General features: G+C 41.7%; 2 protein-coding genes across 4 annotated transcripts; one reads left to right on the forward strand and one right to left on the reverse strand.

Moving 5' to 3' along the window:
• Nucleotides 1-432: 432 nt before the first annotated feature.
• LOC311099714 (forkhead box protein D1-like) lies at nucleotides 433-1452 on the reverse strand (the record flags this gene model as incomplete). Its single annotated transcript, XM_084140453.1, has 1 exon — nucleotides 433-1452. The coding sequence occupies one exon, from the start codon at nucleotides 1450-1452 to the stop codon at nucleotides 433-435; it is 1020 nt and encodes a 339-aa protein (XP_083996579.1).
• Nucleotides 1453-10506: 9054 nt separating this feature from the next.
• On the forward strand, nucleotides 10507-16255 carry btf3 (basic transcription factor 3). Of its 3 annotated transcripts, none has more exons than XM_084140727.1 (6): nucleotides 10507-10797; nucleotides 11759-11827; nucleotides 12028-12141; nucleotides 12375-12576; nucleotides 13163-13219; nucleotides 15914-16255. In XM_084140727.1, the coding sequence occupies exons 2-6, from the start codon at nucleotides 11759-11761 to the stop codon at nucleotides 15958-15960; spliced, it is 489 nt and encodes a 162-aa protein (XP_083996853.1). In that variant the 5' UTR covers nucleotides 10507-10797; the 3' UTR covers nucleotides 15961-16255. The 3 variants fall into 3 exon arrangements, with proteins under 3 accessions (XP_083996853.1, XP_083996854.1, XP_083996855.1); XM_084140728.1 differs by having other exon boundaries at nucleotides 10750-10950; XM_084140729.1 differs by having other exon boundaries at nucleotides 10763-10862.
• Nucleotides 16256-16283: the final 28 nt, after the last annotated feature.

The following is a 16283-nucleotide window of genomic DNA, read 5'->3' on the forward strand; positions in this document are numbered from 1 at the left end:
ATAAGCACACACTGCATATAAATGAATGACCTTCATCTTTGTGTCTTTTAAATACAAAGCACAAATCAAAACAGTAAAAATGTTTGAATTTGCCAAACTAAAAAACATGTGTGTGTTTGACACATATACATTGTTTTAGACATGTGATCATTTATAACCTTTCATTAAGTCGATATCCTGATACGCCCTAGACTTAAACGAATCACTTCATAAACAACGAAAAGTTCGTGGAGAGAAAATGAGATTGACACTAAAATGTTATTAACATAAATATAGCCTAATATCTTTTTACAGCATGAATAGGCACGAATAGTGTTAATGTCCATCATTCAGCTGCTTGTTACCAAAACAACATACAAAAATAATCCTACCTTCAAAGAGGGGGCGTTTTAGTTTGTGTTTCTTGAAAACTTTGAAGTTAGTTTATAGAAATTAACAGCCACTAGTACCGTTCAGAATTCTGTTGGGAAAGTTCTCGACCGTGTGTAAAACAGTTCCTGGGTGCATACTCGGCGGCTGGTTGGGCGACTGTGGCGCGAGGGAAGACGATAACATTGGAACAACAGGAGAAGTCCGCGAGGCACAGTGAGAGTGCGCAGGGCTCAGCGACCTCCCAATGATACTCTCTATGGAGAAGGGAGAGCGCTGGACAGGCGAGCTGGACTTGGCTGCAGTGTGTATGGGTGAAACCAGGCTGGGACTGAGCTGGGGAAAGAACATGCTCCTGGCTAAGTCACTGGAGGTGGGCAAGGACGGTGCCGGGATAATGGTCCCAGTGTGTGAATGCCTGGACTGTTGCTGCTGCTGAAACGCGAAAAGCGCAGAGTGTGTGTGGTAGGACTGCAGCTGGATACCGTAGCCGCAGCCGTAAGGTCCATAGCCATACGCAGCAGCCGGGATAAAACTGTTATGCTCCCGCAGCAAGTCCTGCTGCTGCTGCCGTTTGAAGCGTTTCCGTCGTCTCAGAAAGCTACCGTTGTCGAACATATCGGCGGACTCTGGGTCTAGGGTCCAGTAGTTCCCCTTCCCGGGGTTCCCGGGTTCCCTCGGTATCTTGACGAAACAGTCGTTTAGGGACAAGTTGTGTCGGATGGAGTTCTGCCACGCCGGGAACTTTTCCCGGTAATACGGGAAACGATTGCTAATGAAATCGCAGATCTCGCTGAGGGTGAGCCGCTTCTTGGGGCTCTGGAGAATGGACATGGTGATTAAGGCGATGTAGGAGTATGGGGGCTTCACCAGGATGTTCTTACTGGCTGGTTTGTACGGATCCCGGGATGAGGAGCTGTCCAGGCATGGCGGGGAGCCAGACAGGAGATCATCGTGCATCTGCGCCACCTCGTCTACGTAGGAGCGCGTCTGGCTGTCCCCATCCTCCCCCTCGCCGACCACGTCGATATCGGTCTCTTCCGAAAGGATGGAGGCATCCGACATCTCGGAGCTCAGAGTCATGGCTCACGGCTGGCTATGCAGAGCGCTGCACTGTGCTGTGCGCTCCCAGATGCTACGGCGGATAGGAAGAGGAGATGCTGCCCGTGCTACTCTGCCCTCTTTCAAGACAACTCATATGAGGGGATGAGAGGAGCACGCCGGCGGTAAGAGATGTCCCTTTTTCCAACCACTTTCATATGTTTTAGGGATTTTTTCGTTGTTCAGTAGCGCACCATTCGGATGGTAGTTTGAAGTGTGTGTAAAGACCTGAAAAAGGCCGAACCTGAATCCTAAAGAGGGCGGATCTTCCATCGCGCTTTATACCAGAGCTCTGATCACATGGCGAAGGGACGTCACCAAGGCAAATGAATAGAGGAAAAAAATAGCAAAAAATGGTTATTTTAAAAAGAACCGTGGACGATTTAAAAAGTTTGATTCTCTTTTTGGTGGTCATCTTGGTATAGGCTACACATATGGTTCGTCTAAAGCTTTCATTTCAGTTTTCATTTCTGCATGCAGCACAAAGCCCATGCAGGTCTATCCCGTTTAGATACTAATTTATTGTGATAAAAAGCTCTAACATGATAGTGGAATTGTATTTTTGAAAAAAGTAGGCATATTTATAAAGTTAGGGCATTTTAGAAATTCCGTTTCATCATTAAAAAAAAGTAATAGTTGAGATAATTAATGATTTATAGCCTACATCAAACTAAATTATGTGCGTTTTTAAAATAAATTGTTACAGACGGCATTTCATGTCCCACTCTCCACGCATCATAGTTTGCGTGATCCGGTAGTTATCTAGATTATCCGCGAGCCATTTGTAATGGAAAAAAGTCAGCTGTTAACTTGCATCAGTCACGGGTCACGCAGAGCATGCGAGCAGCTCGAAAAATAAGGGCCTCTATCTCCCATGCACAGACTTTATAGCATTGAGTGAAGATTTTCAAAATAATTTGGAAAGAAAATCGAATAAATCTGTTTTTATGAGTTTATATAATTTTTTGATGAGATCGTGATGTTTAGGCATGGTACAAAATCATTTATTTGGGTTATCTCGATCATGTTATCTGCTGTAATATATTGTAATTGCCTGCATGTAGCAGTGTGAAACTTTCTTCCGTGATACGGCTCTGGCAAAAGAGTGTGTAGAGCATATCTCTAAAAGCGTTACAATCTGAATGTGCGTAATTGCTTTAATATATTTTGAAGCTACACCAACATAGGCCTATATGATGCTTTTTGATTAATTAATTTGAAATATATAGTCCAAGAGAATATATCATTTATAATTATATTGTAAAACAGAACTTTTCATGATCTGAACTGATGTTTGCATGGAAAAAGTATGGAAAATGTATGCACTCACTAACTGTAAGTCGCTCTGGATAAGAGCGTCTGCTAAATGACTAAAATGTAAAATGTAAATGTAATGTTTCAAAACATCTTCCCCATTGTGGTTTTCCTTTTCATTGCCTTTGCACGAGAAGTAGGATATACGTTATGATTTCTGCTCACCAATCAATTTTTAATTAAAGGCTATGGTTATATATTTCATTCTACAGAATCCCCTTTAACAACTTGGAGACAGTTACTTTCATGAAGTTGTGCAACTGTGAAAAAATCCCTTTTTTTTTGTTGAGTGAACTTGGTTCATTTGTTTACTTTTGTGAATTTACAAAAATGTAACAATAGCAGTCTAAGCTGGGACTCACTTTGTATTGGCACTAAAATCATATAGGCTAGCCTAAATTATGCATGTATTTCACGCAAAACTAGAGAAATGTAAGACATATCTCTTGACGCAGGTGAAAGATGATCATATCTAATATATCATACCAATGTGGGGTGCATGAAAATAAATCAGTAGGAAATAAAACTTGCCATGATATAAAATACTTTTTCAAAGCGCTGAAAACCTACTAAACATCATTATCTGTTGATAAAGAGCGTGCCTTTTTGCAACAATAAAGTACAAGTAAAAGTATATTTCAATGCAAATAGGATATTAATTAATGTTGTTATTATAATTTTTCCTTCTATGTCCCCCACTAAGTTATGTTGGTAAGTTCAGAAAAACAATAGCCTACCAAAGTACTAAAACAATAGAGGCTGTAGGCCTATAATAAATTAAAATAAAAATTACATTATTTATCAGACGCTCTTATCCAGAGCGACTTACATGAGCAATTAGGGTTAAGTGCCTTGCTTAAGGGCACATCGACAGATTTTTCACCTAGTCGGCTCGGGGATTAGAACCAGCGACCTTTCGGTTACTGGCGAAACGCTCTTACCCACTAAGCTACCTGCCGCCCATCTGTTGTATTGTAGGGATGATAATGAATGGGTTTAGGGTCACTTTATGTCAATAAGAAAATATCTGGTGCTTTTTGATGACCATATAATAGCTACCCCATGGATGATTCAGTTGTATGACGATTTATGTTTATTTTACTCTGGCCTATCTACTGCAGCGTTTCCGTTGGACCAGCACCATCTAGCGGATAAAAAGTCATCACTCTTTCAACAGACGACTACTTTGACAAGTTCAGCTTTCAAAAATGTGACATTGACAGCACTTTTGTTTTCCCTTTCGTTATTTTCTATGTAATTTGCATAATATTTATATTCCAGTAACAGTTTATCATTTACATGCAAGCCTTTGCAGTCTCACAAATTACCAGTTGTTGGCTGACAATTGGCTCTTAACCTCGCCAAAGGGCCATAGAACTCTCTCAAATACACATCTCTCTCAGACAGGTATTAATACCATTTTTGATGACTATCGAAATAATGGTCTTTCGATTTAACTCTTCAAAATGAACACAACAGTGATATAAAATAGTTTTTCAGTCATGCCTACAAACATTTTTTAATTATTTGTATATCACTAGTGTTTGTTTATTAGTTTGTTTGTGCTAAATGCCAAACATATACCCTAATAGCCATTGTCCTAAGAGGGATATTAAACTGTCTTTATTGGAAAATAGATAAGATTGACCACAATTAGGCATACGTTTTGCCACATGCACTACATTATATGGACACAAAGCAGTTTTAGGTAGTAAAATAGCAAGGTAAGCCTACGTGGATTGAATATGACATGTTTTATTCCTGTAAGAAAATATTAGGCTTATAAAGAATCTCAGTTGATGCTGACCGTTTCTGGCAACTGAATTGACACCATATGGAAACGAAGCCTTGTTGAACAGTGGAGATTTAAAATAATAATAAATACACTACCGGTCAAAAGTTTTAGAACACCTACTCATTCAAGGGTTTTTCTTTAGTTTTACTATTTTCTACATTGTAGAATAGTAGTGAAGACATCAAAACTATGAAATAACACATATGGAATCATGTAGTAACCAAAAAAGTGTTAAACAAATCAAAATATATTTTATATTTGAGATTCTTCAAATAACCACCCTTTGCCTTCATGACAGCTTTGTACACTCTTGGCATTCTCTCAACCAGCTTCATTAGGTAGTCACCTGGAATGCATTTCAATTAACAGGTGTGCCTTCTTAAAAGTTAATTTGTGGAATTTCTTTCCTTCTTAATGCGTTTGAGCCAATCAGTTGTGTTGTGACAAGGTGGGGGGGTGTATACAGAAGATAGCCCTATTTGGTAAAAGACCAAGTCCATATTATGGCAAGAACAGCTCAAATAAGCAAAGAGAAACGACAGTCCATCATTACTTTAAAACATGAAGGTCAGTCAACACAGAACATTTCAAGAACTTTGAAAGTTTCTTCAAGTGCAGTCGCAAAAACCATCAAGTGCTATGATGAAACTGGCTCTCATGAGGACCACCACAGGAATAAAATACCCAGAGTTACCTCTGCTGCAGAGGATAAGTTCATTAGAGTTAACAGCCTCAGAAATTGCAGCCCAAATAAATGCTTCACAGAGTTCAAGTAACATACACATCTCAACATCAATTGTTCAGAGGAGACTGTGTGAATCAGGCCTTCATGGTCAAATTGCTGCAAAGAAACCACTACTAAAGGACACCAATCAAAAGAAGAGACCTGCTTGGGCCAAGAAACACGAGCAATGGACATTAGACCAGTGGAAATGTGTCCTTTGGTCTGGAGTCCAAATTGGAGATTTATGGTTCCAACCGCCTTGTCTTTGTGAGACACGGTGTGGGTGAACGGATGATCTCCGCATGTGTATTTCCCACTGTAAAGCATGGAGGAGGTGTTATGGTGTGGTGGTGCTTTGCTGGTGACACTGTCTGTGATTTATTTAGAATTCAAGGCACACTTAACCAGCATGGCTACCAAAGCATTCTGCAGCGATACGCCATCCCATCTGGATTGGGCTTAGTGGGACTATCATTTGTTTTTCAATAGGACAATGACCCAACACAGGCTGTGTAAGGGCTATTGTACCAAGAAGGAGAGTGATGGAGTGCTGCATCAGATGAACTGGTCTCCACAATCCCCCGACCTCAACCAAATTGAGATGGTTTGGGATGAATCGGACCGCAGGGTGAAGGAAAAGCAGCCAACAAGTGCTCAGCATATGTGGGAACTCCTTCAAGACTGTTGGAAAAGCATTCCATGTGAAGCTGGTGAGAGAATGCCAAGAGTGTGCAAAGCTGTCATCAAGGCAAAGGGTGGCTATTTGAAGAATCTCAAATCTAAAATATATTTTGATTTGTTTAACACTTTTTTGGTTACTACATGATTCCATATGTGTTATTTCATAGTGTTGATGTCTTCACTATTATTCTACAATGTAGAAAATAGTAAAACTAAAGAAAAACCCTTGAATTAGTAGGTGTTCAAAAAGTTTTGACCAGCAGTTCGTTATAGTCCTATTCCTTTTTTAAATTACTATTTTTGATTTGCAATAACCTAGTCTTGGAGAAGGCTATGGATAGACTTTGAGCTCAATAAATTATCAGCCGGTCTCTGGTAAGTGACACTTAAAAGTTAATAGGTGAAAGTTGATAAAAATGGCAATAATGTATTTTAATGAATCATTTTAATCTGCACTGACACTCTCTGAAGATGTATCAAATGGGTTTTGAATTTACTTTCCTAATTTAGATCTTTGGTTGGTTGCATTTAGGCCTATGGCAGATTATCAAATGCAGAGTTCCAATACATTTGACTTACCATACAAAGATGCAGAGAAGTGTATTGCTCTTCCAGTGAGATGATAAGAACCGTATGCTCTCTCCTCTCACCTGTGCTAACACTTCCTGGTCTCCTGATCACCTGACCTGTGTATCTGTATAGGCTACATAGTGTGTAATAGTGACCTATAACCCCATGTGAGAGTGTCACTGCTGTACAAAAACTAGTTCAAACATTCCTAGCCAGACAGCATATACACAACAGATTCAATTAGCATTTAAGCAGGCCAAAATGGATTCTACAGGTAAGGTGAACAGAGTTTTCATCACATGAAGATCCATGATGCCTGTGGAGGGTTATGTTAGGCAGTTCTATTCAAATCTGGACAAAGAGACACTTTGGCCAAAATGGGTAGGCTATCATTGTTTGCTTTGTTTGCTTTAGTCTACATTAGGCTAAATTTTTGTGCTCTCATTACCATGGGAGTTTTGTACTGGACTGGATGTTGTTGTTGTTGTAATGCTTTGAAAAGTAGCATTCCACAAACAGGTATACAAGTTTGCCAGTGTGTGCAGGTTACATATAGGCTGACTGTTATTGCATTGTAACAGGCTTTAGGTATGGAATCCAATGTTTAGGCTGTATAGGCTAGGCTTGGTCTAGATCTAGGCTACGGTGGCACTTTCCACCTTGTTCTCACACACAGAATGAGAGGGCCTTCAATATTACATTATGACTGATAATGCAGGATGTAATGCAGTTTATCACCTCATAGCCATTACTTCTAAAACATAAAGATAAACAAGTGGGAGGTAGGTCTACTCAACAGAATAATTAGCTGAGTTTTATTCTATTACTGATGAGTAACTACAGATCACTTTATTGGCCAATTGCACACAAGGTCCAACCAAAATGTGACTTCCGCTTTTAAGCCAACCCCTCCGAAAGACACATAGGCCTATATACAGATGTTTTGGAGAGGTGTGGGGGGCTGCCACACTGGGCGCTGTTGTGCCTTGCTCAAGGGCACAACGGCAACCCTCCAGTTGCCAGCTCACTTCCCACTAGATTTTTCCAGTCGGATCTGGGATTCAAACTGGCAACCCTCCGGTTGCTGGCTCGCCTCTCTAACCACTAGGCTACCTGCCGGTTAGAAAGGCTTGCTATTCAATCTAGTCATAAGAATAATATAATTTCACTGAAACAAGCGCTGTCTTGGCGAGGGCAGGGCACTCCCTTGGTCTTTCAGTTAGAGGAAGTGTGCACAAGCTAAGTATGCGTCAGAGAGAGAAACCAGCACGAGGTGAGCACATGAAAACCTGTTACAGATGTAAAGGTGATCACATGGCAAGTGAGTGCCATTTTCAGGATAAAAAGTGTGGTAAACAGGGACACATTAAATGACCGTGTAGGGCTAAATCACCTGCAGAGAGTTCCAATCCAAAAGGGGGATGAAAGCAAAAACAAGAAAAATGAGTAAATAAACATGGGACACTTCACATCAGCGGGGAAGCTGAACAAAACAAAGAGAAAGAAGAGGATATGTTTACAATGTACAGCATGTCAGAGAACATTCCAAAAGTGGCTCCTATCACATTCAAATTGAATGAGTCAGATGTGAAGTTTGAAGTGGACACATGGTGCAGTGTAACCATAATGAACAGGTCAGAGTACTCAAAGTTGTGGAAAAGTACAAAAGTTCCAGACTTAAAGACTTGTTCTCTGCAGCTCAAACCGTACACAGGTGAGAGAGTAGACACATTAGGTGCAGCTAATGTAACTGTGCAGCACAGAGACACAGTGACTCAGCTACCTGTAGTAGTCGTATCAGGCACTGGACCAAACCTGCTAGGTCGGGGCTGGATAAAAGAACTGAAGTTAGATTGGGGAACAGTAAATCAGATTGTTGCAGGTCAACAGTGGACATTGGAAGATGTGTTGACAAAACATGAGAATGTGTTTCAAATCTATGTAGACAAGGAGGACAAAGCAAGACCTGTACAGACCATAAACCTCTCTTTTCAATGAAATAAAGGTATATTTTCAATGAAATAAAGGCAGTTCCACAGATGGTGTCTCCGAGAATACAGAGGTGGGCAGTGACATTGAGGGCGTACAAGTATGTCATCGTCTTCAAGGCAGGAAAGTACCACGGGAACGCAGATGCCTTGAGCCGTCTTCCACTGCCGTACACACCCATCATAACAGCTCAAGAGGACAGAGTGCTGATGGTCGAGGACACAGACACCACACACGTGACTGCAGAGCAAGTGAGAACCTGGACAGGTAAAGATCCAGTACTGTCTAGAGTTAGAGAAGATGTGCTAAGGGTATGGTCACAACAAACAGAAGGGACTGAATTCACACCATACAGTGTCAGGGAAACAGAGTTGAGTGTACAGGATGGTTGTGTTTTGTGGGGAGCACGAGGGATTATTCCACAGCCAGCACGCCAGGCTATCCTACTGCAACTACATCAGAGTCACCCTGGGGTCTCGCGTATGAAAGCATTGGCTAGGAGTTACTTATGGTGGCCAAAACTAGATGATGAGATAGAGAATCTAGTCAAGACATGTAACACGTGTCAGGAACACAGAAAGGCACCTGCAGCAGCCCCGCTCCACACCTGGGAGCTCCCAGAAAAACCCTGGAGATGATTGCACATAGATTACGCAGGACCATTCATGGGGGAAATGTTTCTGATATTGATTGATGCGCATTCTAAATGGGTGGATGTGTATCCTATGAGTTCTGCTACATCCACTACTACTATAGATTGCCTACGACAGAGCTTCAGTAACCAAAGGATACTGGAGATGGTGGTGAGTGACAACACAACCTGTTTCGTGAGCACTGAAACACAATAATTCTTTAGAAACAATGGTATTGTGCATGTGATATCAGCTCGATATCAACCATCTTCAAATAGTCTGGCGGAACGCGCAGTACAGACATTCAAAGAAATTATGAAGAAAAGTGCAGAAGGGAGCATAGTAGCATAAGTGTCACGTGTTCTGTTCATCTACAGAATAACACCTCAATCCACAACAGGACTTTCTCCTGCTGAGTTGTTATTAGGTTGTAGACTACGCTCCACACTGGACCTAGTCCATTCAGACCTGAAAAGGAAAGTTGAACGCAAGCAAAACAGACAGAAAGAGAACCATGACAAACGTACCAAGGGCCAATGGTTTTGGAGAGGGGGATCCTTACCAGAAATGTCAGTCATGGGCCAAAATGGATTTCTGGATTCATAGACTCAGTGACTGGTCCTGTCTCCTACAAGGTAATGGTGGGAGATGGTAAAGTGGTTCGCAGACATGTTGATCAGATCCTTACCAGACATGAGGGAACAACAAGTGAGTTACTTGGCAGAGGACAGGCTGTTCTGTAGCTATCCAAGTGCTTCTGTGGTGCACGTCCCACAGACAGAGACTGTAACAAAGGAAACAGTTCAAGAAGAGGAGAACACAGTTTCAGAGTCAGATACTCTGAGCCCAGCTCAGAAACAGCTGGTGGCTCCTCCACCATTGAGAATGGACACTGTCCCTAGTGTTCGTCGTTGAAAGAGGCATACAAAGCTTCCAAGCCTCTTAAAAGACTTTGAACTGTGAACAGGGTAAACTAAAATACTTGTGAACATGTGAAATGTAATATCTATTGTCATGTTTATTGTTTACACTGACTTGTTTAGTTCAGTAGAGTACATAACAAGTTAAAAAGAATGCTGTTTCAGTTAAAGGAACTTTATTTCAGCATTAGCGCATTAACGCAATAGAAGAGCATAGGGAATGTCTTACTATGTTGTATATCCCAAAAAAAGTTTTTTTGGGGGGAAGATTTTATATTGAAATCTTAATAAGACGAGAGAAATGTGGTAATGTGGTATTAACACGTCATTACACATACACGCCACCAGGAGGTGTAGAATTTAAGATGAGTACATATAATCATTGTTCGAGTACTGGGGCGCACCAATACACACGGTGAGTGCAGCTGCGACTGTCTGCCTGTTACACTATGCTCCGGGTTAGTAATAAAGTAATCAGTTTATAAAGAGCTACTCCCTTATTTCTTCGAAGGCATAAAGAGTTCCATGGGTTATTACAGATAGGGCCATTCCTCATTCCCATGAATGAACTGGCCCATCTGCAACTGAGGTATATGAACGATATCAGGCACTCTTGCGGTTGCACCTCTGCCCGTACGTCATTTCCTCCAGCCTCTCTCGTTTCCATCTTGCTCCCCGCGTGTGCTCGCTGCTAGTGTGCAGGTCAGTTAGGAGCTCTAAAATACCTTATTTCCTGCACTGTTTCTGCCATTCTCCAACTGCACACGGTAAACAATGTCCTTGGTTATCAGACCGGTGAAAATCGTGGAGTTTGAACACAAGTGGACTTGGTAATAGAGTGTAGAGAGCTGGGAGGTGAGGTCCGAGTGACAGGCCCCATACCGCTGTAGCTAATCGAATTTAGCAATCTTGCTAAGCTAGCATGTTAACTTGGTAGTTAGCAGAGGCAAAAAGCCCGATACATCGTTATCTGGCTTTAACTTTTCAGTGGTCATCGTCGACATAACTAAAATGTATGTAGATAATTAGCTAGCAGCGGTGTAGATGGCAATGGCTTTGCATTTTCTCGCCATATTCAAGTTCGCTAACATCAACAGTTATAACGGCCTATTAGCTAGCTACCACAGTGCCGTTTATTAGCCAGCTAACTAACGTTAGGTCTCATATCTAAACAGAAATAACTACTACAGTTCATTGATTTAAGCCGTGGCGTCTTTGCTTCTTTTGGTTGCAGGTCTGTCTAACGACGTTGGCAAGCAATGAAGTATCTAGCTTTTTTGATGTTCTATTACGTTTGCTAGCTGATACTGCTCAGCAGGCAGTTAGGTAGCTAACGTAACATATCGCAGTGTTGCCTTTCAAACTTCTCAACCATTATCTTGATTTGCTGTTTTTGGGATGTTTGCTAATTTACAGTACATCAACTGTAGACTCACTTGTGTGGGGGTGTGCCTTCAACTTGTGTTTTATGATCAAATTAAGTTAGGCTATATGTAACGTTACTGGTGTAGTCAGTGATGTTTGTAGCAAATATTTCCAGTAAGAAAAATACAGGCCTAACTGAGGCAGGACTTGTAAAATTATTATAAATGTAACGTTAGTTAACCATAAATAAATAATCATAATGATATAATACCGGTAACCTAAATACTGTCTATTGCAGATGAAAGAAATAATAATGAACCAAGAAAAACTTGCCAAACTTCAGGCACAAGTCCGCATCGGCGGCAAGGTAAGAAAATAAGCCATTTACACCAATCAATCAATTTCTTCCTGTTTTCCTTATTAGGCTCCTGATCATGTTTTCACCTAGTAACACAACTATTTAAAACAGAGTCAACATGTTTAGAAAAATAACATGTCATTGTGAAGCTCATCTCACACCTGGCGTTAAAACAGCATGCACTTAAAACTGTCAGTTCTGTTTTACAGGGCACCGCTCGCAGAAAGAAGAAGGTCGTGCACAGAACCGCAACAGCAGATGATAAGAAACTTCAGTTCTCCCTAAAGAAACTAGGCGTCAACAACATCTCTGGTATCGAAGAGGTAAGGTCTGGTCCATGGTTAAAGACTGGCCCTTTTGCTCTCTGTAACCATCTCTTATAAAATGGACGCCAGAGTACTTGAATTGGTGTTAAATTGGAACATGCTGATCTCATTGAGAGCAGAGGGTTATTTTCAAATCACAACTTAGCTAGCCGCCATCTGTGAGTTTGCAGAAATATAGATGTCTCGTGTGACTGCAAGGAACATGGAGTAACTATTCTCATTCCTCACAGGTGAACATGTTTACGAACCAGGGGACAGTGATCCACTTCAACAACCCCAAAGTGCAGGCCTCCCTGGCAGCCAACACCTTCACAATCACTGGCCACGCTGAGACCAAGCAACTGACAGAGATGCTGCCCAGCATCCTCAACCAACTAGGAGCAGACAGCCTGACGAGCCTCCGGAGACTGGCCGAGGCTCTACCCAAACAGGGTACGTGTTCCTGGGGGAGGTAGCTGGATGGCGAGGGGGTACTGGCCGAGGCTCTTCCCAAACAGGGTACATGTGTCTGGGGGACATTACAAAATAGGCTTCACCTCATCTGTTTGATTTGGCCGCAGGTACTAGACTTCTCTAGTGTTAGTGTATGAGGAGGCGGATTATAATAATAATAATAATATGCCATTTAGCAGACGCTTTTATCCAAAGCGACTTACAGTCATGTGTGCATACATTTTTATGTATGGGTGGTCCCGGGGATCGAACCCACTACCCTGGCGTTACAAGCGCCATGCTCTACCAATTGAGCTACAGAGGACCACAATAGGATTGGTAATAGAAACAGACAGAAATGCACAGTAATAATTAGAATGTTTTTGCACTTGGGAGTTGAAGTAGGGCTGGAGGTTGTTGGATGGATTTTGAGCACTGTTCAGGCACTGACATTGTAATAGAAATGCAATTTGTTTAGAAATACTATTTGTTATTCATCATGATTGGATACAACTTCCTGAAGACCAGAGGCATTTGTACATGGCTCTGCAAGAAGTTCGTAACATCTCTTATGTCTTCCTCACAGCTGGAGATGGAAAAGCACCAATCGCCCCCATAGAGGAAGAGGATGATGATGTTCCAGGTGAGTCATATGAAGAGTAGTCTCAAAGTGCTGAGGTCATGATTGTTTGAGTTTCAATCTGAGGTTTACCCCAGTGTTTTACCCAAAAGGCTCAGACTTTTCTGTTTCCATCCATGTGGGCCGGCACCTGTGTCTCACTGGGCCATGGCTCTGGCAAACCTGCTCTGACTTTGGGCCAAGGTCAGGCCACTGGTACTTTTCAGCTGGCATTTACATAAAAATGGCTAACTGAACTTTAACCATTTCTCACAAAGCAACTGTCTTGATGCAAAAGTTGTTGATTCTGCTCACCCCAAGTCTTTAGTCACACCTGATGGAAACACAATTACACTAGTGACACACTGGCGTGGGGTAAGTCTTAAAGGAAAGATCCAAAACCACAAATTCCTTTAATTTACAGTGTTAACACTGTGAGAACAATATTTTTGTGAACAGATGTTTCATTTTGGCTTTATAATAAGGTTGGTAGCAACATGGGAAATCGTTGTGGAAGTCTGTTGCAGCTCAGGTCGACTACAAAATCCACAATACGATGCTCTCTATGGGCTGGCTAGCTAGGTAGGTATCTAGCTAGTTAGCTAGCAAACGTAGCTACACACAATAATACCAAAGACAATATCAGCATGTAAAGTAGCTAGTTGGCTGTAAAATCGCCTAAACAAACTGCACTATCAATTTAGGAGTCTACAATCTCACCATGTTCAACCTGCAGATCGATGTGCCTCAGAGTGGAGTCTGACATTCGCAACGGCAGATATACTTTTGAGGAGATGGGGAAATGTTGCCCATGCTACGTCAATGGGCCGAGCGGTGCGTTCTTGGCGATTCTGGGACAAGGTGCGCTCTCCTTCAAGGAGTGAATGGGTGTCTATTGGGCGCAAGCTCAAAAACCCAACATTGGCATGAATTTCGTCAACAAAAAGTAGAACGTTACAAATCTTTTCCAAGATGTGAGAATTAACTTGCTATCTGTAATATCGTGTAACTTTGGAATCGTGTCGTTGCGTAATCTCGAGGAAAATGGGCACGTGTCTCGACATGTAATCCCTTCTCAAAATCAGTTTATATGACGATTAGCTTTGCAACTGTGTGACGCAGCATGTCAACATGAACGCAAGTTGGCTGGGTGGGGCGTTATACGTTCATTCATTGGATTCCTATCTCCTTTCTCTAATATCTCTGGCAACTGCACCATGATATGCACCCTGGACTGAAGAGGCAGACAAATAGGAAAATTGTGCTAGACCCTCCGTTAAATTACACATTTCTTGAGGTAGGAATATTGCAAAAATATGATCAATGGCTCATTCAAGAGAAGACATCCTCCCGAGTTATGACATCGGCCAGTATTGAAATCTGACATGTATGATAGACGTTTTCGCAATCTAAATGTCGTATTCCTATTAACTTCTAGTGTAGTGAGAGCGACTTTATCACAGTGCTACATCATACCAGCCGGATTTCTGCCTGCTTGAACGCCAATAACTCAGATAAACATGAAATGACCCAGGGAATCGATAGAACATCACTCAGATGCACAAAAACAATCTAACATTCAAAATAGGTGAACCATTCCTTTTAAGAGCTCTCCACAGTGATTTCAGTCTACGTAAATGGAGCTACGGCGCGTTCCCAAAAATTCAGCTGCACAAAAGTACGTAGAACTACGTGGCGAGCTACGTACAGCATAGACTGTGTGGAGCACTTTAGGTGGAAGTGCAGCAATGGTGTGAGAGAATCACACCAGCCTCTTGCAGTAAATTTGATGCTGTCCCACTCCCACCCTCTTGGCATGGATGGACACATTATTTTTCCTCTCTGCTTATTTGTACTTGACCATAGGGATTGTGTAGGTATCTTCAATAATGGACCTTGTTCTTAGCCTCTTGTAAGTTTGCTCAGTGTCGCGCTCCTATGTCTCAACATCACCCACATGTCTAGTTAGTATTCATGTTATACTTTCCCTGAAGTCTTACTCCAGAATAAGTTACATCTGGGCTTTTACTTTCCCTCTGATAATAAAACCTTGGCAGGTTTGCTTACTTTTGGGAAGTGAAGGGGGTCATGCTCAGGGGATCAAACAATGACTAGAGTAAATGGTGATGGGTGGGAGTCAGGTTGGTGGCTTTAGTGTTAGAAACATTGTTCGTTGTTTATGAGTTCTGAAAGCAGTTTGCTTTTCTTTGTGGAGAAAATGGGTCCAAACACATGAGGTTGCCATTACAATTACCCACAGCGTTTCCCAGGGCTATCCTTTTCCCGTAACCCAACGTTTTCTCAAACGTAACAAACGGTTGAAGCCCGATGACACGGGGTTAATGGTCTATGCCATCATGTTATTACTGGAGTTTAGTTTCCCTTTGTGTTCCCCCCACAAAAAAATATATTCAGACCTTTGGAATTGTTTCCATTTGAACCCTCAACCCCTCTGGGACAAATATGGACCCGACAGATTTCATTGAACAAATGGGACCCTCCTTGTGATCCTCAGTGCCATGATTTTTACATCTGTTTTCTTGAGTTCTGAGTGTAAAGGGAGAGCTTGTACCTGGGATCACATTTCAGATAAACTGTCATTTTTTTCTTAAGTGGTCTGAGATCAGTAGAAAGAGGCATGCATGTTTGGATTTAGGCCTGTTTCTTAACCTGACTGACATGTCCCTTACCCACCGTTGGCTCTTGTGTTGTTTTTAGATCTGGTGGAGAATTTCGATGAGGCTTCCAAGGATGAGGCAAACTAAAGAAATCAACAGACCTTCAGGAGTCTCAACAGGACTTGACTTGTTTGGATGGGGGCACTAGGCGTTCTTTAAATTTTTTTAGTTCTAGTTCTTGCCACCGATTCTCCAAATGCTATTTTGTGCACTGTGGTGTCCGTGTCCAGTTTGAGTCAGTGAGAGATTGTACGAAGTGTCTGAGATTCGTGCTCTTCATATTCTCTTCAGCTGTTTCTACTATGTTACTAAACCTGATTTCTTTGCAGTCTGGCTGAAACAATCATACCTGGAATAAACATTTGCTATTGTCAATTATTAATATTATCTCTTACTTTATGGGGACATGG

Source organism: Coregonus lavaretus (assembly GCF_964263955.1).
Source record: "Coregonus lavaretus genome assembly, chromosome: 24".
NCBI lineage: Eukaryota > Metazoa > Chordata > Actinopteri > Salmoniformes > Salmonidae > Coregonus > Coregonus lavaretus.